General features: G+C 48.4%; 1 protein-coding gene across 1 annotated transcript in view; it reads left to right on the top strand.

The window, feature by feature from the left end:
• LOC119445219 (SKI family transcriptional corepressor 1) overlaps window positions 1–12,411 on the top strand; it is a 56,246-nt gene that overhangs the window by 38,626 nt on the left and 5,209 nt on the right. Inside the window, exons 8-11 of the mRNA XM_049664928.1 lie at window positions 7,825–7,858; window positions 9,454–9,534; window positions 10,784–10,840; window positions 11,488–11,562. Of these exons, the coding sequence (XP_049520885.1) occupies window positions 7,825–7,858; window positions 9,454–9,534; window positions 10,784–10,840; window positions 11,488–11,562 (247 nt within the window). The remainder of the gene's footprint in view (window positions 1–7,824; window positions 7,859–9,453; window positions 9,535–10,783; window positions 10,841–11,487; window positions 11,563–12,411) is intronic.

Raw genomic sequence — 12,411 nt, 5'->3', positions numbered from 1 at the left:
GTATGCAATTCGAAAAATATTCGTGCTTACGAATAGTGACTATTCGGTTTGAAAACCGAATCGAATACGAGGATACTCGATTTCTTATTCGAAAATTTCGAATACTTGCACACCCTTAAAAGTCAGGCGCTCACTGCAGTGTGCACTACGACGGCGCGCATTACAACATAAAGTGTGCGCGAACTCCAAATAGTCAGGGTGGCAAATACCTACTTAGGACCTTGCGCGAACACCGTGCGGCCGCGGACATGACTAACTACCGGATGCGTGCGAGGCCAGTACAAAAACCACTTCTCTTTATGGAAATCTGGTTTCCAGTTGCGGACGTAACCACCCCCGAGCCTGCACTTCTCGTACATTGCGGGGGTCGGGTGTCTAGCAACAGCCATTTTTGATCGTGCAAAACAAACTGATTCGATGGCTTTATAGTTGCGCCAAAACTATAACGCGTATTAGCTGTGTCAGAGAAGTGGCAAAGCTGATCATTTCCGGTGTACCTACGCGCATATACATACACGGGGAGTGGGAAGGACAAAGCGAGGGAGGCATTTCGTTCCGCGTGACAATAGAGATCGCAGGAGAAAAAGAAAGGCAAAGTTACTAAAGAGAGAATAGAGAGATAGCAGTTAAGGAGAAGAAGGTTGGCGAACGAATTCCTCTCCTCCTCGCTTATCACCTTCGGCGTCTCCTCCCCCCCCCCCCCCCCCCAAAAAAAAAAAAAAAAAAAAGAGGCCCGCTTCGTGCCGTCTGCGCCCGGGCTCCTCAACCGGATCCCATCCGAATCCAATCTCGGCTCGCGCCTCTCGTCAAACACGAGCGCGCGCGCCAGAGAGCCAACGAGAATGTGTAAACGTGGTGCAGGCAAGCGGAGAAGCACCGAGAAGCGGCAGTCAGGCCCGGGCCGATCGCCGAGGAGAGGGTTACAGCGCGCCGTCGAACAGGCAGGCGTACATATACACACGCACGCACATAGACAGGCAGCCCAAGCGCAAATTGGAAAGCGGCCGCCAGTTGTGCGACAAAGGAGGGGGGCGTAGGAGGGAAACGCGACACCACTTGTCGTGCTCGTCGCCGCCTGCCAGCTGCCCCGGCGGTACAAAAGGGGCGCTGTGTCAACTCACCCGGCGACGCGGCGGCGCTAATCGAAGCGCGAGGCGCGCGCATTGTCGTCGCACCAGCGCTAGACGGTATAGCGCGCGCGTAGCAGCTTGACCGCCGGTATAGTCGAGTTAGAGAGAGAGAGAGACCCGGCAGGATCGCGCGAGGCGTCGCAACTCTTTCGCCCGTACGAATGGTGCGCTCCAACGGGTACTTGAGCACTGATTAAAATCGCAAGCCGGCGGCAAAGGTAAACAGAGCCCGGAACGCCGTTCTCGGGCCGTGCGTTGCGTCGTCGTCCTCTTCTCCCACCCTTTTCGGCGCTGCAGTGTCCTCCTCGCCAGTCCTCGTTCCGAGTGCGCATTTTTACCGGTCCTTTTGAAACAGACGATCAGGCTTTACGCTGACGTCGACGCGCAGCCGGAGGATCGCGCCATACGCACATACGCACGCACGCACGCAATCGCTGCTGGGCAGGGGAAAAAAGAAAGAAAGAGGTGTTCGCGAGTCGCATAGTGTAGCAGCGACGCACCCGAAACTCCGCAGCACAGAGTTTTCGATTCAACACCCTATCAATGCAGGCCGCCTCAGTTTATGCTTTTTATACGATCTCTCGGTTTAGTTTAGTTTACTTCTTTCTTTATTTTTCGTTTTTCACAGCGGTGGGGAATGATACGTTTTCTCTTACACCATCTTTGTTCAGCGCGCACACGAGGTGCTTCAAAGCGCTCTGGCGCATGAAATCAGAGCGCCTTTATTTAAGCGCGCTGTTGACACTGGCGAGCGCTTCGTCGGCGCCGCGGGCGACGAAGCCTCGATCGGCGCGCGAAGCCCGGAAACAAAAGGTGCGCGATGTTTCAGCCGCCTTTGCGACGAGCTGCCGTGCCTGCGTTTGCGCGGCGTGGAGCCGTCCGTTAATGAACAGAAAACGACCCGCCAGGCACTTCTTTCAGGGGCGACGAGGCATGGACGCACGGTGGGCGGATGGGGGGGGGGGGGGGGGGGGGGGGGGAGTTCGGCTCCGACGCCGAGAGCAAAATCGCCGGGCTTGCATCGAGGGCCGACGACGATGCTCGCCGCGCTAACAGGGTGTTTGGTGGGCAAAACTGATAGTGTGTGTATGAGAGAAGAGAGGAGGGTCGGGGGGTGCAACCATCCGGCGCTGCGCACTCGTCTCGTCATTCCATTACCATGTGAATCGAAAACTACACGTAGACAATAAACAACGACAGCGAGAGAAACGAGCGCGCTTCACCTGCTGCTGTTCGTACCAGTCGCTGAGAGTAATCAGTAGCTTGTGGTGCATGTCGTCTTCACCGACTTCCAATTTCGGTTCGCTTCCTGTTTGCGCGAAACTCGCGAACCGTTTACACGCCTGACGCGCTGTAGGCGAGAACTCCGTGGCGTATGCCGTTCGGCGAATGCATGTTTAGATAAAGTTGCGTACAAGCTACTCGCGCTAGCTTGGAAACTGCTTACCGTTTGCAGCGAACATATGTTATATTTACGAGCCCTCAGACCGACGCGCAAAGACAGACACATAAATTCACAAACGTTTTGCAAATGTCGCGACGCGGACTAACTGAATGGCGTACATGCACAAAGCACGGGCCAGCACAAAGAACGGGAGAGTGAAGGAGAAAGACGGAATGAGTGCAGAGTTTGAACATTTTACGTTAGAGAACGAGAACTGTGTAATTCATAACACAGAAAAGGTAGCGCCGAAACACAATAGCACTGCAGCGTTGTTTCGATCAAGAGGACGGTATGACTCCAACGTGACGTCAAACCGCAAATTATTGTTCGTGCAGTACTAAACATTGTTCGATTACGCACTTACGCTCCCTCAGTTTGATATTCTTGGCTCCAGCTAACTGTCACGCCAAATTGTTAGCATGCTTGAGATAAATTGTTATTGTCACCGGGAACAGGCTTATTCTCTCTGACAATCATGATGAACCATGTATCTCACTTACCAATAGTGTGCTGTCACAAGTTATACACATTGGAGGAACATGATAGAGTTACGTGTTGGGCTATTTGTACGTATCTGATAACAGGAACAAATGAAAAAAGTTGTACCATTGGCCAAGGCTAGACTCGAGCACTCAGCCTGTCAATTTTGGGCCGACGGCCTTCCGAATGCGCATTCTATGAGCTAATCATCGCTGACACTAGATAAGAGAAGCTATAGTACTGCTCGACAAATTTGCGGTGAATGTCGGTGAAAGCATTCTATGCTTACTGTCATTGCACAGTATGAAATAAACAGCCGGCTTCTTTTTTTCTTTCTCACTTACACTTTACATACACCTGACTTATTCGCGTGTCTCGTCGAAAAGCGTTATAAACGCACCTTGTGTTTCCTAGGCTGACTTTTCGAGTCTTGGAAAGTTACGTTCATGTGAAAAAGCTTTACATATACCGTGCTTTCATCCCGCAATGTCATTAGGTCCGGTTCAGAAAGAAGAACGCGAAGCATGCACAAAACAGGCAAACGCTTAGGGTGCATTCATGCCAGCGATACAGGGCCGAGCGTGTCGTCTTTCCGCGTGCCGTTAAGGGAATTCAGTTAGCTCTTAAGCAAATCCTTAATGGCGCCGCGCCCGTCCCTCAAAGGCGTCGGATTCCTGCCGTTTATCTTCGTAAAGAGAGCTCGATCCTCCCGCCCCCGGCAGAACGGCGCGCGTATAAGGACCAGGGCTGCCGAGAAGAGGAAGGCGCCACCATTGTGTCAGCTCGAGCCAACGCCCGCCAGCTGGTGTGACCGCGGATCATCGGGCTCCCCGGTCGTGAAGAATGTATAGCGCCCAGTGCGCCGTCGCGATCTACCCTCGGCTTGATCACCCTACGGAGCAGCCCAGTGATTACCGCGATGCCTGCGAGGGAGCGCTGCGCGCCAGACCGCTATATATACGACACGCTTCGATGCGCCGAGGACAAAAGAAGTCCTCGGTGGAGGCGCACGCTCTCCCGCCTTCACCTGCGCCATTTGGTCGCAGTTATATGGCCCACTGGCTGGAGCGCAGTCGCGATGTCCTGTACCCGACAGCTAGCGGGAGGCTTCATTCTGTGTGAGACAGAACCTTTACGAAAAAAAAAGTCTGTATACGCGCCACGAAGTGGCATCACGGCGTCTAGGTACGTTACAAGCCGCTCCTACGTACTGTAACACCAAGCGTCACAAAGGACAGCGCAGAAGCGAGATTAAAACAGGATGTGGCGCTGCTGTTCTTTCCGTTTTTTGACCTGTCCTGCCTGTCCGTCGTGATGTTTAAGCCATATTCGTACGATGGGCCCAGTTGTCGATTCACTCCGCAGACGAGGCGTGACGTCGCAAATCGCGCCGCGAGCAGCTACTAGCCTCTGTTCGTGTATGCAGCGTGATTAGATATCATTGAGACACGTCACGCTCGTTTGACAATTAAATCAGCAATTTAGTCTCTCATATGAGTCTGCATTCACTAGGGATGATGCTCCAACTAGCTCTATTTAGAATGCAATTGTCGCTAGGCGACCGCCAGACGTCGCCATCAGGTTAAAATCAGGCAGTGCACCGCACAGCTCGCAATAGAACCGGGACAGAATTATTCCTTCGTTATACAGATCATTTCATTGAAGAGGCGTACATTGTAGAGGCGCTTGACTGTAGTTGGTCGCAGTTTACGGGGACATGGTTATGGTCACGTCAACTCTCTTTCATCGCACGTGATCGCACGTCATGCAGAAGGCAAGGAGCGGGCACGGACTTGCACACAGCGGCAGCAGCGCCCAGCTAAAGTTGTCCATACTCTACCAACAACAAGAATAAAATTATGGTAATGTGGTGCCATCGCCGTAGACCATTGGCTCCCATGCATTGCGGAGCGACTGGGCAGGCACTGAGAAATATAGGAGGCTATGGTACAGGCAAGATCAGAAGTTTGCGAGACGTGGGCATGGAGATAAAGCAGAATATTCTCAGACCCCGGGCCCGCTGCCTGGATTTCAAATGTGCTAGACGTACTAGTGTACGCGACCAACGTAACGTTGTGCTATTTTAATGGCTGCAAGCTCAAACTACGCTAATATCTGGATTTTCTCGCGGAACCCGCATCCTGAAAACTTTTGACCTTGCCTGGGCACGGACGTTACAGCTGTAAAGCGTGCTTTGCCACATGAACACTCATTTTGCGGAGAAGTTGCCACTTCAAAGAAGAAGTTGGGTCAGAGCACGGTCTTTGTTGCCTTAAACTGAGCACAGCTTGAAATTACCCGCTTAATTCATTGAGCAGCACTGACTTGAATGAAAGAAAACCATCCCGAGGAATACAAAAAAATTAGACGAATAAACAGAATCATGTTCGCGCTTTCCCGCTGGTTAGCAAAGCCGAAAATCGAGAAACAAAGCACTGCAGTTATGAAAAAAAAAGAAAGAAAGGAAAAAGATGACGTTGAGTACAAATTGGTTCATGACCGAGCCTGCAACGCTGATTAAAAAAAAGGACAGCATCAAACATGAAATGATGATTAAATATAAGGAGCTATAAGATGATAGCAAGGCTATACATGCGAGCTTCGCTGTTAAAAAAAATGCTACCCGTCCTCCTTCGAAAGTTGCTAGTTGTTTAACACTCTTGATAAAAGAGAAGCATGGTGTATTCTTGGAGGTACTTAATCTTCTAAAAATCACGCGTTTTTTGCACCTGCTGGCAACTAGATTTGCGAAATCGTGAAAGCATGCGGGCCCAAATAAAATAAAGTTTCTTCTCCAGTGCATTAAAATGCTACGGCTCAACTTTTTAGGATTGAATCCAGGACAAACTGTTAAACTAAAATGCGGGGTTTAAAATGCCGGAACTACACAGGGGTCTATGAGGGACGCCGTAGAGGGGAACACCATATCAATTCTGACCGACTGTTGCTCTTGAACGTGCATCCAAAGCAGTACGGTACACGAACGTTTTTGCATCCCATTCCTATTGGAATGCGGCCTCCGCGGTTGGGAATCGAACCCATCACCTCGCACTAAGCAGTAGCACGCCATAACCACTGAGCCAGCGCGGCAGGCGACGAACTCTTAACTATCTCAATATTAGCACCACTATTGTAAGTCACTGTCATCCGCTTGCGCTCTGGTTAACGGCGGTTGCCCGCGGGGACTTAAAGCTAAACTTCGATAAGAAGCTCTGAGCTCATTTTAGCTCTGATTTCATTACAGCCGTGCCATGAATCCTAGTTTTATCTCTTTCTCCTCCACAATTCGCAAAACATGCTTTAAAAAAATCCCACAGAGTTTTTCTTCTTCGCCTATCCATTCGTTTTGTGCCAGTAAAGGCGCTTCGCAAATATACGAACGCATTCTTAGCTACAAATAAGTTTTCAAGTCTCCCAAGATTGGATCCGCGCTCTTACTTTTCTCCTCCCGTCTTCATTTTCTCTTCCAGGCGCGTTCCCCCATTTAACTATCGACACTTTTTTCTTCTAAGAGACCAATGATATATAAACCAATGTGTACTTTCGCACTGCATCTATAATAATTATCGTGAACCTCTAATCAAAATACATGCGTTCTAAAGACAGCCAACCGGAAGGAAAGTTAATATTACTTTTAAAAGCCCAGGAATGTGTATACCTATACGTATACGTCTTCGCGCTCCGTCTAAAATAATTTTCGTGGACCTATACTTTCAATACTTGCATCTTAAAGACATCGAGACAGGCGAAAAAGTTAGAAACGTGTTTGAGCACGGTGGTACGCGAATAAAGAAGAAAAAAAAAGGAAAAGAAAGCCGTAACAAGAAAACGAATCAAGTCACACGGAGAAGGCTCTCAGCCCTATATAACGTGCACGCTCGCAACATATAGCATGCGATGAGGCCGTTATTCTCCGCTTCGGTGTTTCGCTGTGGGCGCTTTCTTTCTTGCGAATTTCGCGAGCGCATTTAAATATCGTCGCACCACCGTACAGGTCTCTTGTGCGCGGTAAGCAATTTGAATCACGCGTCGACGGCGCCCAATGCCACCCACGGGTGTTCTCCTTTATCCTATTCTTTATTTTTGGTGTTTTTTCGTTAGACACCCACGCCTCCCTATTGGAAAAACACGTCTCCCTATTCATACGCGTACCCACATTGCCTGGCCAACCGGAACCTGTTTCTCTTCTTTTTCTTTCACTATTGGCTTTTATCAGTTGATTTCTGCAGCAACGGTCTCATTTCGTGCGTCGACGAAGAAGTATGCATCACGACGGTTTTCATGATTACTTCGACGAGCAGCCGCACGATCACGGATATATATTTCTTGTCACAAAAAGGCAGTTTTTGCAAAACTGGAGACAATGACGCAGCTCTGACGCGTCGTTGCGTATACCATATTCCTCGGAGTTATTAGTCGGCGTCGTGCAAAGTGTAAACGCAAGACTTCAATATAACGCCTGTATAGTTAGCACTCGAAAACAGCAGCCAACAATAGTTAAGATTTCTCTGCAGTACAAGTCGCGTCAGGCAACGGGCGTCATTGGTTATTAATTAAAACACCAGTGGTTCGGGAAGCGGTGGGAGGGGTGTTTGGATCGAAGCAACGAAGCAAGCCGTTTTGGGTATGCTATCCTCAATGTTTATAAACACACTGATTTCATTAAACGTTCAGGAGTAGTAATGCGTTATTGACTGTTAACTATTGGAGGTGCACTACGACATATCACTGGTTGCCGAACTTTAAATTTTATCTCTGTTTCTTTTACAGGACGAAGAGACGAACAAGCGCGACGCTGAGCCAGGTAAGACTTCTTCGCAAGTGTGTCCGTTCGCAAGTGCGTCATATTGGAGAGAATATGAGACAGAATGTCCGACGCAGAAATATGCGGTCGGTGACAGAAGAGGTGATGGCGATGGTGGAAAGGGGCAGGAACAGAGTCATCCTAGCCATCGAGCGACATATGGCTTTATATTTCACCGTGGCGTTACTGCAGCGATATGAAAATGCAAACATTCCTTCCCTGTTGTTTTACGAATCTCTTTTTCTAACATCTTTCTTAGCACCGCGTTGGTGGTAGTATAAGAAAATAAAACAACACCAAATAGTTATGAACAGGCCTGCAGAATGAAAACAAAGATAGAGGAAGCACAGAGTGGACGAGGACGATGCTAGTTGTATTGGAAGACTTGAATACTTGAACCAAGCGGCCAACTGGAGATAATGAACCAACTGACCTAGCCTCAAGTTCATTTATGAACAGATTCCCCGTCATATGCATCCCGCCCCGTGCTTTATTATTTTCGGTTTTACGGCGTTTCTGGATTTCACAGACTTGGGCATGAAATCGCTACGTCGACTTCTGAAAGAGAAATTAATATATGCCTGTTCCGCCTTGAAAACACAAATTTTAAAGATTACTCCTGCATGCGAACAGATTTCAATGAACGACTTCATTTAACAGTGGGTAAATCCGTGCACTGACTGACTTATTACTCTGGTCATTGATATAAGTTGGCAAAACTATAACGGTCCGTTGCTCTCCGCTATTCGCGACGTTCCCGTACCAGGATCATCATTATACCTTCGCCATCATCGAAGTATAACGCATAATGTCACGTGCGAAATAATGTCACATATATGTAATGTCACATATGTAATGTCACGTGCGAAACGCACTATATGGGTCGTGGCTTGTGCGCCCTTACAGCCATTTCCAGCTGCCATGCCATAGCAAACTTGTAAGGCTGCACAATAACTGAAAATGACACCATCGCGTTTCCTCCTAGCCGCAACACCTGCGTGCGCTTTCAGCGTGCCGTGAACATCTAGCGAGCTCGTAGCTACCGCTGCGCTGAGGAGGCACCCGAGATGTTGCAAAGTATCGAGTCCTGCTTTTTAATTTAAGAAGCTTGTTTTTTTATATTGCCTCAGCAAAATTTGAATGGATTATTTTGTAACTGCTCAAGTTTACAGTGTGTAATGATACGTATATCCCACGGATTTTGTACCTTCAGTGATCAGGACGAAATACAGCTGAGGTGATAGGTTTGTATCTTCATGCTACAGCCCAGTGGATGACAGTTTTTCTCTATCATGATGTGCAAATCTCTCTCATATTTCTTGTTGCCACAAAACATATGGCGCCAGCACTTGGATTTACTGGGTGATTCGTAACGAAGCCGATCTTGCAGCCGGAACTAACGGCGCCGTCTTGAGGCCGAAATGACAGCCTGTGACAACTTGTGAGGCACGGCCAGAGTAACACTTGAGGCTGTTTACTTATAATCGTGGGCGAGGTCTGAGTTACGCGTTGCTTTTCGCATCGCTACACTATCGCGTAGAATCGTGGCGCTGTTACCACATGTCTTCTTTTTTTGTGTGTGCTGGTATGCGCAGAGAACGCCGTGACGTCCGTGGTGCAGCTGATCAAGGAAGAGTGCCGGAAGCGAGACGCCCTCGAGGCGTCGCCATATTCGGGTTCGTGTGCAGCGCGCTTTGCAAACAGTGGACGTTTTTAGCCACACGTACGCAGGCTATATGCGGTATATTATAGCACACGCTATACAACGCAAGGATGATACAAGCGTGAAGCTCCAGACGCCTACGAATTATCAATGCTGAGAGTGATTACAGAACTGGCTGCGAATGCCCGCGTGGTTCTGGCAACCGTCAAAACGTACATTTGGTATCGAGCAAAATTAGTCGAGCTCTATTCATTCAGCGTTAAGCGCCGTTCTCGGGGTTGGCTGAACAGCTTTGTGTTCACTTGTGGTCTCGCATGTTCAAGATCAGCGCGACCTTTCCGTGTAGCTCGTTGCGTCCGAGTGCGCAGTGCACCTTTCCCGAACTCACGCACGTATTTCAGGCGCTCGTCACGCTTTAGCGTACTGCTCATGCGCGCTCCTCGTCCTCCTAGCTCTGGGCGCGAAAAGTGCCTGCGTACGTGTGACTGGGTTTTTGATGCTGTCATGAAAGTTTTGTGATCTGCTCGCGGTTTATCTGTGCCTGTCGAAGTTATTACCAAACCTTACTGCTCTGTATGCGGAGGAACCGGAGATTGCGATCCCTATCGTTCAATTTCGGCGGTATAACTATTGGCAGTCGACAATTGGCTGATACCAGCGGAAGCGGACACGACGAAAGGACATACTCGCGTAGGAGTATGTAAAGGACTATGCCGATGGTCGCGTCACATGTGGATAGCAAAAATGACTGCAAAGCGCCACATTTTTGGGCACAATAACAAAATAACATCTTGGCAAGAACAAGTAAACAATATTTTCAATCAGCACCTTTCTTAAGTCATATTAGGCATTTCAAGCATTTATTAGCCGCCGATGGGTGACGACGAATTTCATCTTGCTGCTCAGCGGTGGCGCGTCGGTCAATTAATGCTACAGGGAAAGGCACCCAATAGCATTCCCGGAGTTTAAAGTGGAGTTGCACAACTGCACCTCGAAGCGGTGATCGATCGACAATACAGCAACTATATTTATCTTGACGTAGTCCTAACACGTGGTCTGTGCGGCTAGCTCGTACAACGCGCCCGCGCATAACTGCGGGAAAAAAAGAAAACAAAAACATCGTCATTTGCCGACGCTACGTCCTCTAGAATGACATGCTTTAGTAGTGTGGCTTTGCGACCGCAGCGGAGATATAGACTTATACAACCGCTTTGTTTGCCTACTCCCATATATGCTCCTCATTTATGTCCTTGTCGTTTCAGAAACGCAAACCTTCGACCACTCTTTGGATCCTTCGAGCATATTCACACTTAGCAAAGGTAAGCAAAGCCGCACTGTGAACTGATCAGTCCCCGCTGTTCCTCGTGCATCGGCTGCCCACTTCACAGTTAGAGCAACCAAGAGACTGAGAATTTCAGCGTTGCAGCTGTCACATGCAGAGAAAACAAAAATGTTCTTTAAAGGTGTAAAATCATTAAATCTTCACAGTTAGTTCTATGCTTTAAATAGTAAACCGAGCAACGGTTTACGTTCCGTGACTTCTTAGTTACAGGCCTAAATCTCCTTGAGCTTTCGAACTGCCGCATTATAGAAGTGTGAGTTCCTGAGGTGAGTGTAGTGTAAAATTTGCACTGCGTTGTGTTTTATTTCTGTGGTCTCAAGAGCAATATTCTTTACGTTTATGTTCTAAGACCTGACATTCTAGGCAACACGAGGCATTCTTTTTTTTTTTTGTTCAGCAAATTATATATCTATACTAGTTAAGACTTCAAACAAAATGACTTCCTTGCACACGCGCGTTTAAAAAAGGAAATACATTTTATATTTTTTACTCAAATAAACAACTATTAGGAAATGAGGACGCTTATGTAAATGAAGCTATCATATGTGAAAAGCAAGAAGAGAGAGAGGGAAAAAAGAACTTGACTTAAGAGTGCCTCTGTCTCCTGTTTTTTCCCTTTCACAGATGAGCTACGGGACGTACTGCTGAGAGAAGCACAAGCCAGGAAAAAAGTGGAAAGAGAATGTCGCCTCATGCGAGGTAACCTGTTTACATTTAATAATTTATTGCCCATAAATATTGATAACTGCGAGAGAAGCAGCAATAACAAAACTAGAAAAAAACTCTACACGAGATGCTCTATTCACGCGGAACTCCAGAAATTGTGAGCTTGATCCTTTTTTTTTTTTCCCTCAAAACAGCTCCACCATTCTAATTTAAACAATAATCGAAATCTCGGTAACCTGAACCATCGTTGCTTACTGAATACAAAAGGAACCAAGTCAACCAAGACAACCAAAAGATGTTTAAGGTATGCAAAAAACAGAAGAAAGGCAACAAGAGGAAGAAAAGGGCGGAAAAAAAAAAAAAAACTCAGTCGGCGAACCGTGAAACTGTGCCCAGCAGACTGCGTCGCGATGCGCTGCTACCAGTTTATCTATCTATTCAGCGAACTGCCGTTAATCGCAGCAACTCTCGAAGCTACTCGCATGTATATAAGGTGGGCGTGCTGGGCCCTCTGGTGGCAGCAACTAAAGAGCACCAAACCGAGGGTCGCCGGCCGTCGACGCCGCATGCACAGGGTGCCCGCCTCTATAGAGGCTATACTGTATACTATCGGCCTCATTCTCTCCGCACACACTGGCGACGTGTACTAGCCCGTTGTGTATACGCGGGGTTTCGCGCATCGTCAAAAAACGAAAGAGCAGCACACTCCAAGGCCCGGCTCGCGACACCGATATTCAGCTCGCGTGCCGCACACTGTTAAACACGCGACAACCGAGCCGCAATCCTGACGCGGCACTCATTAGCCGGAGTGTTTTTTCCTACCACCCTCCCGTTCTGCTCGGCGTACACGGGACCACCACGCGATTGCGCCAACGCGTGCAG

Source organism: Dermacentor silvarum, chromosome 3 (genome assembly GCF_013339745.2).
Source record: "Dermacentor silvarum isolate Dsil-2018 chromosome 3, BIME_Dsil_1.4, whole genome shotgun sequence".
Lineage (NCBI taxonomy): Eukaryota > Metazoa > Arthropoda > Arachnida > Ixodida > Ixodidae > Dermacentor > Dermacentor silvarum.
This window is presented reverse-complemented; position numbering and strand designations above follow the sequence as displayed.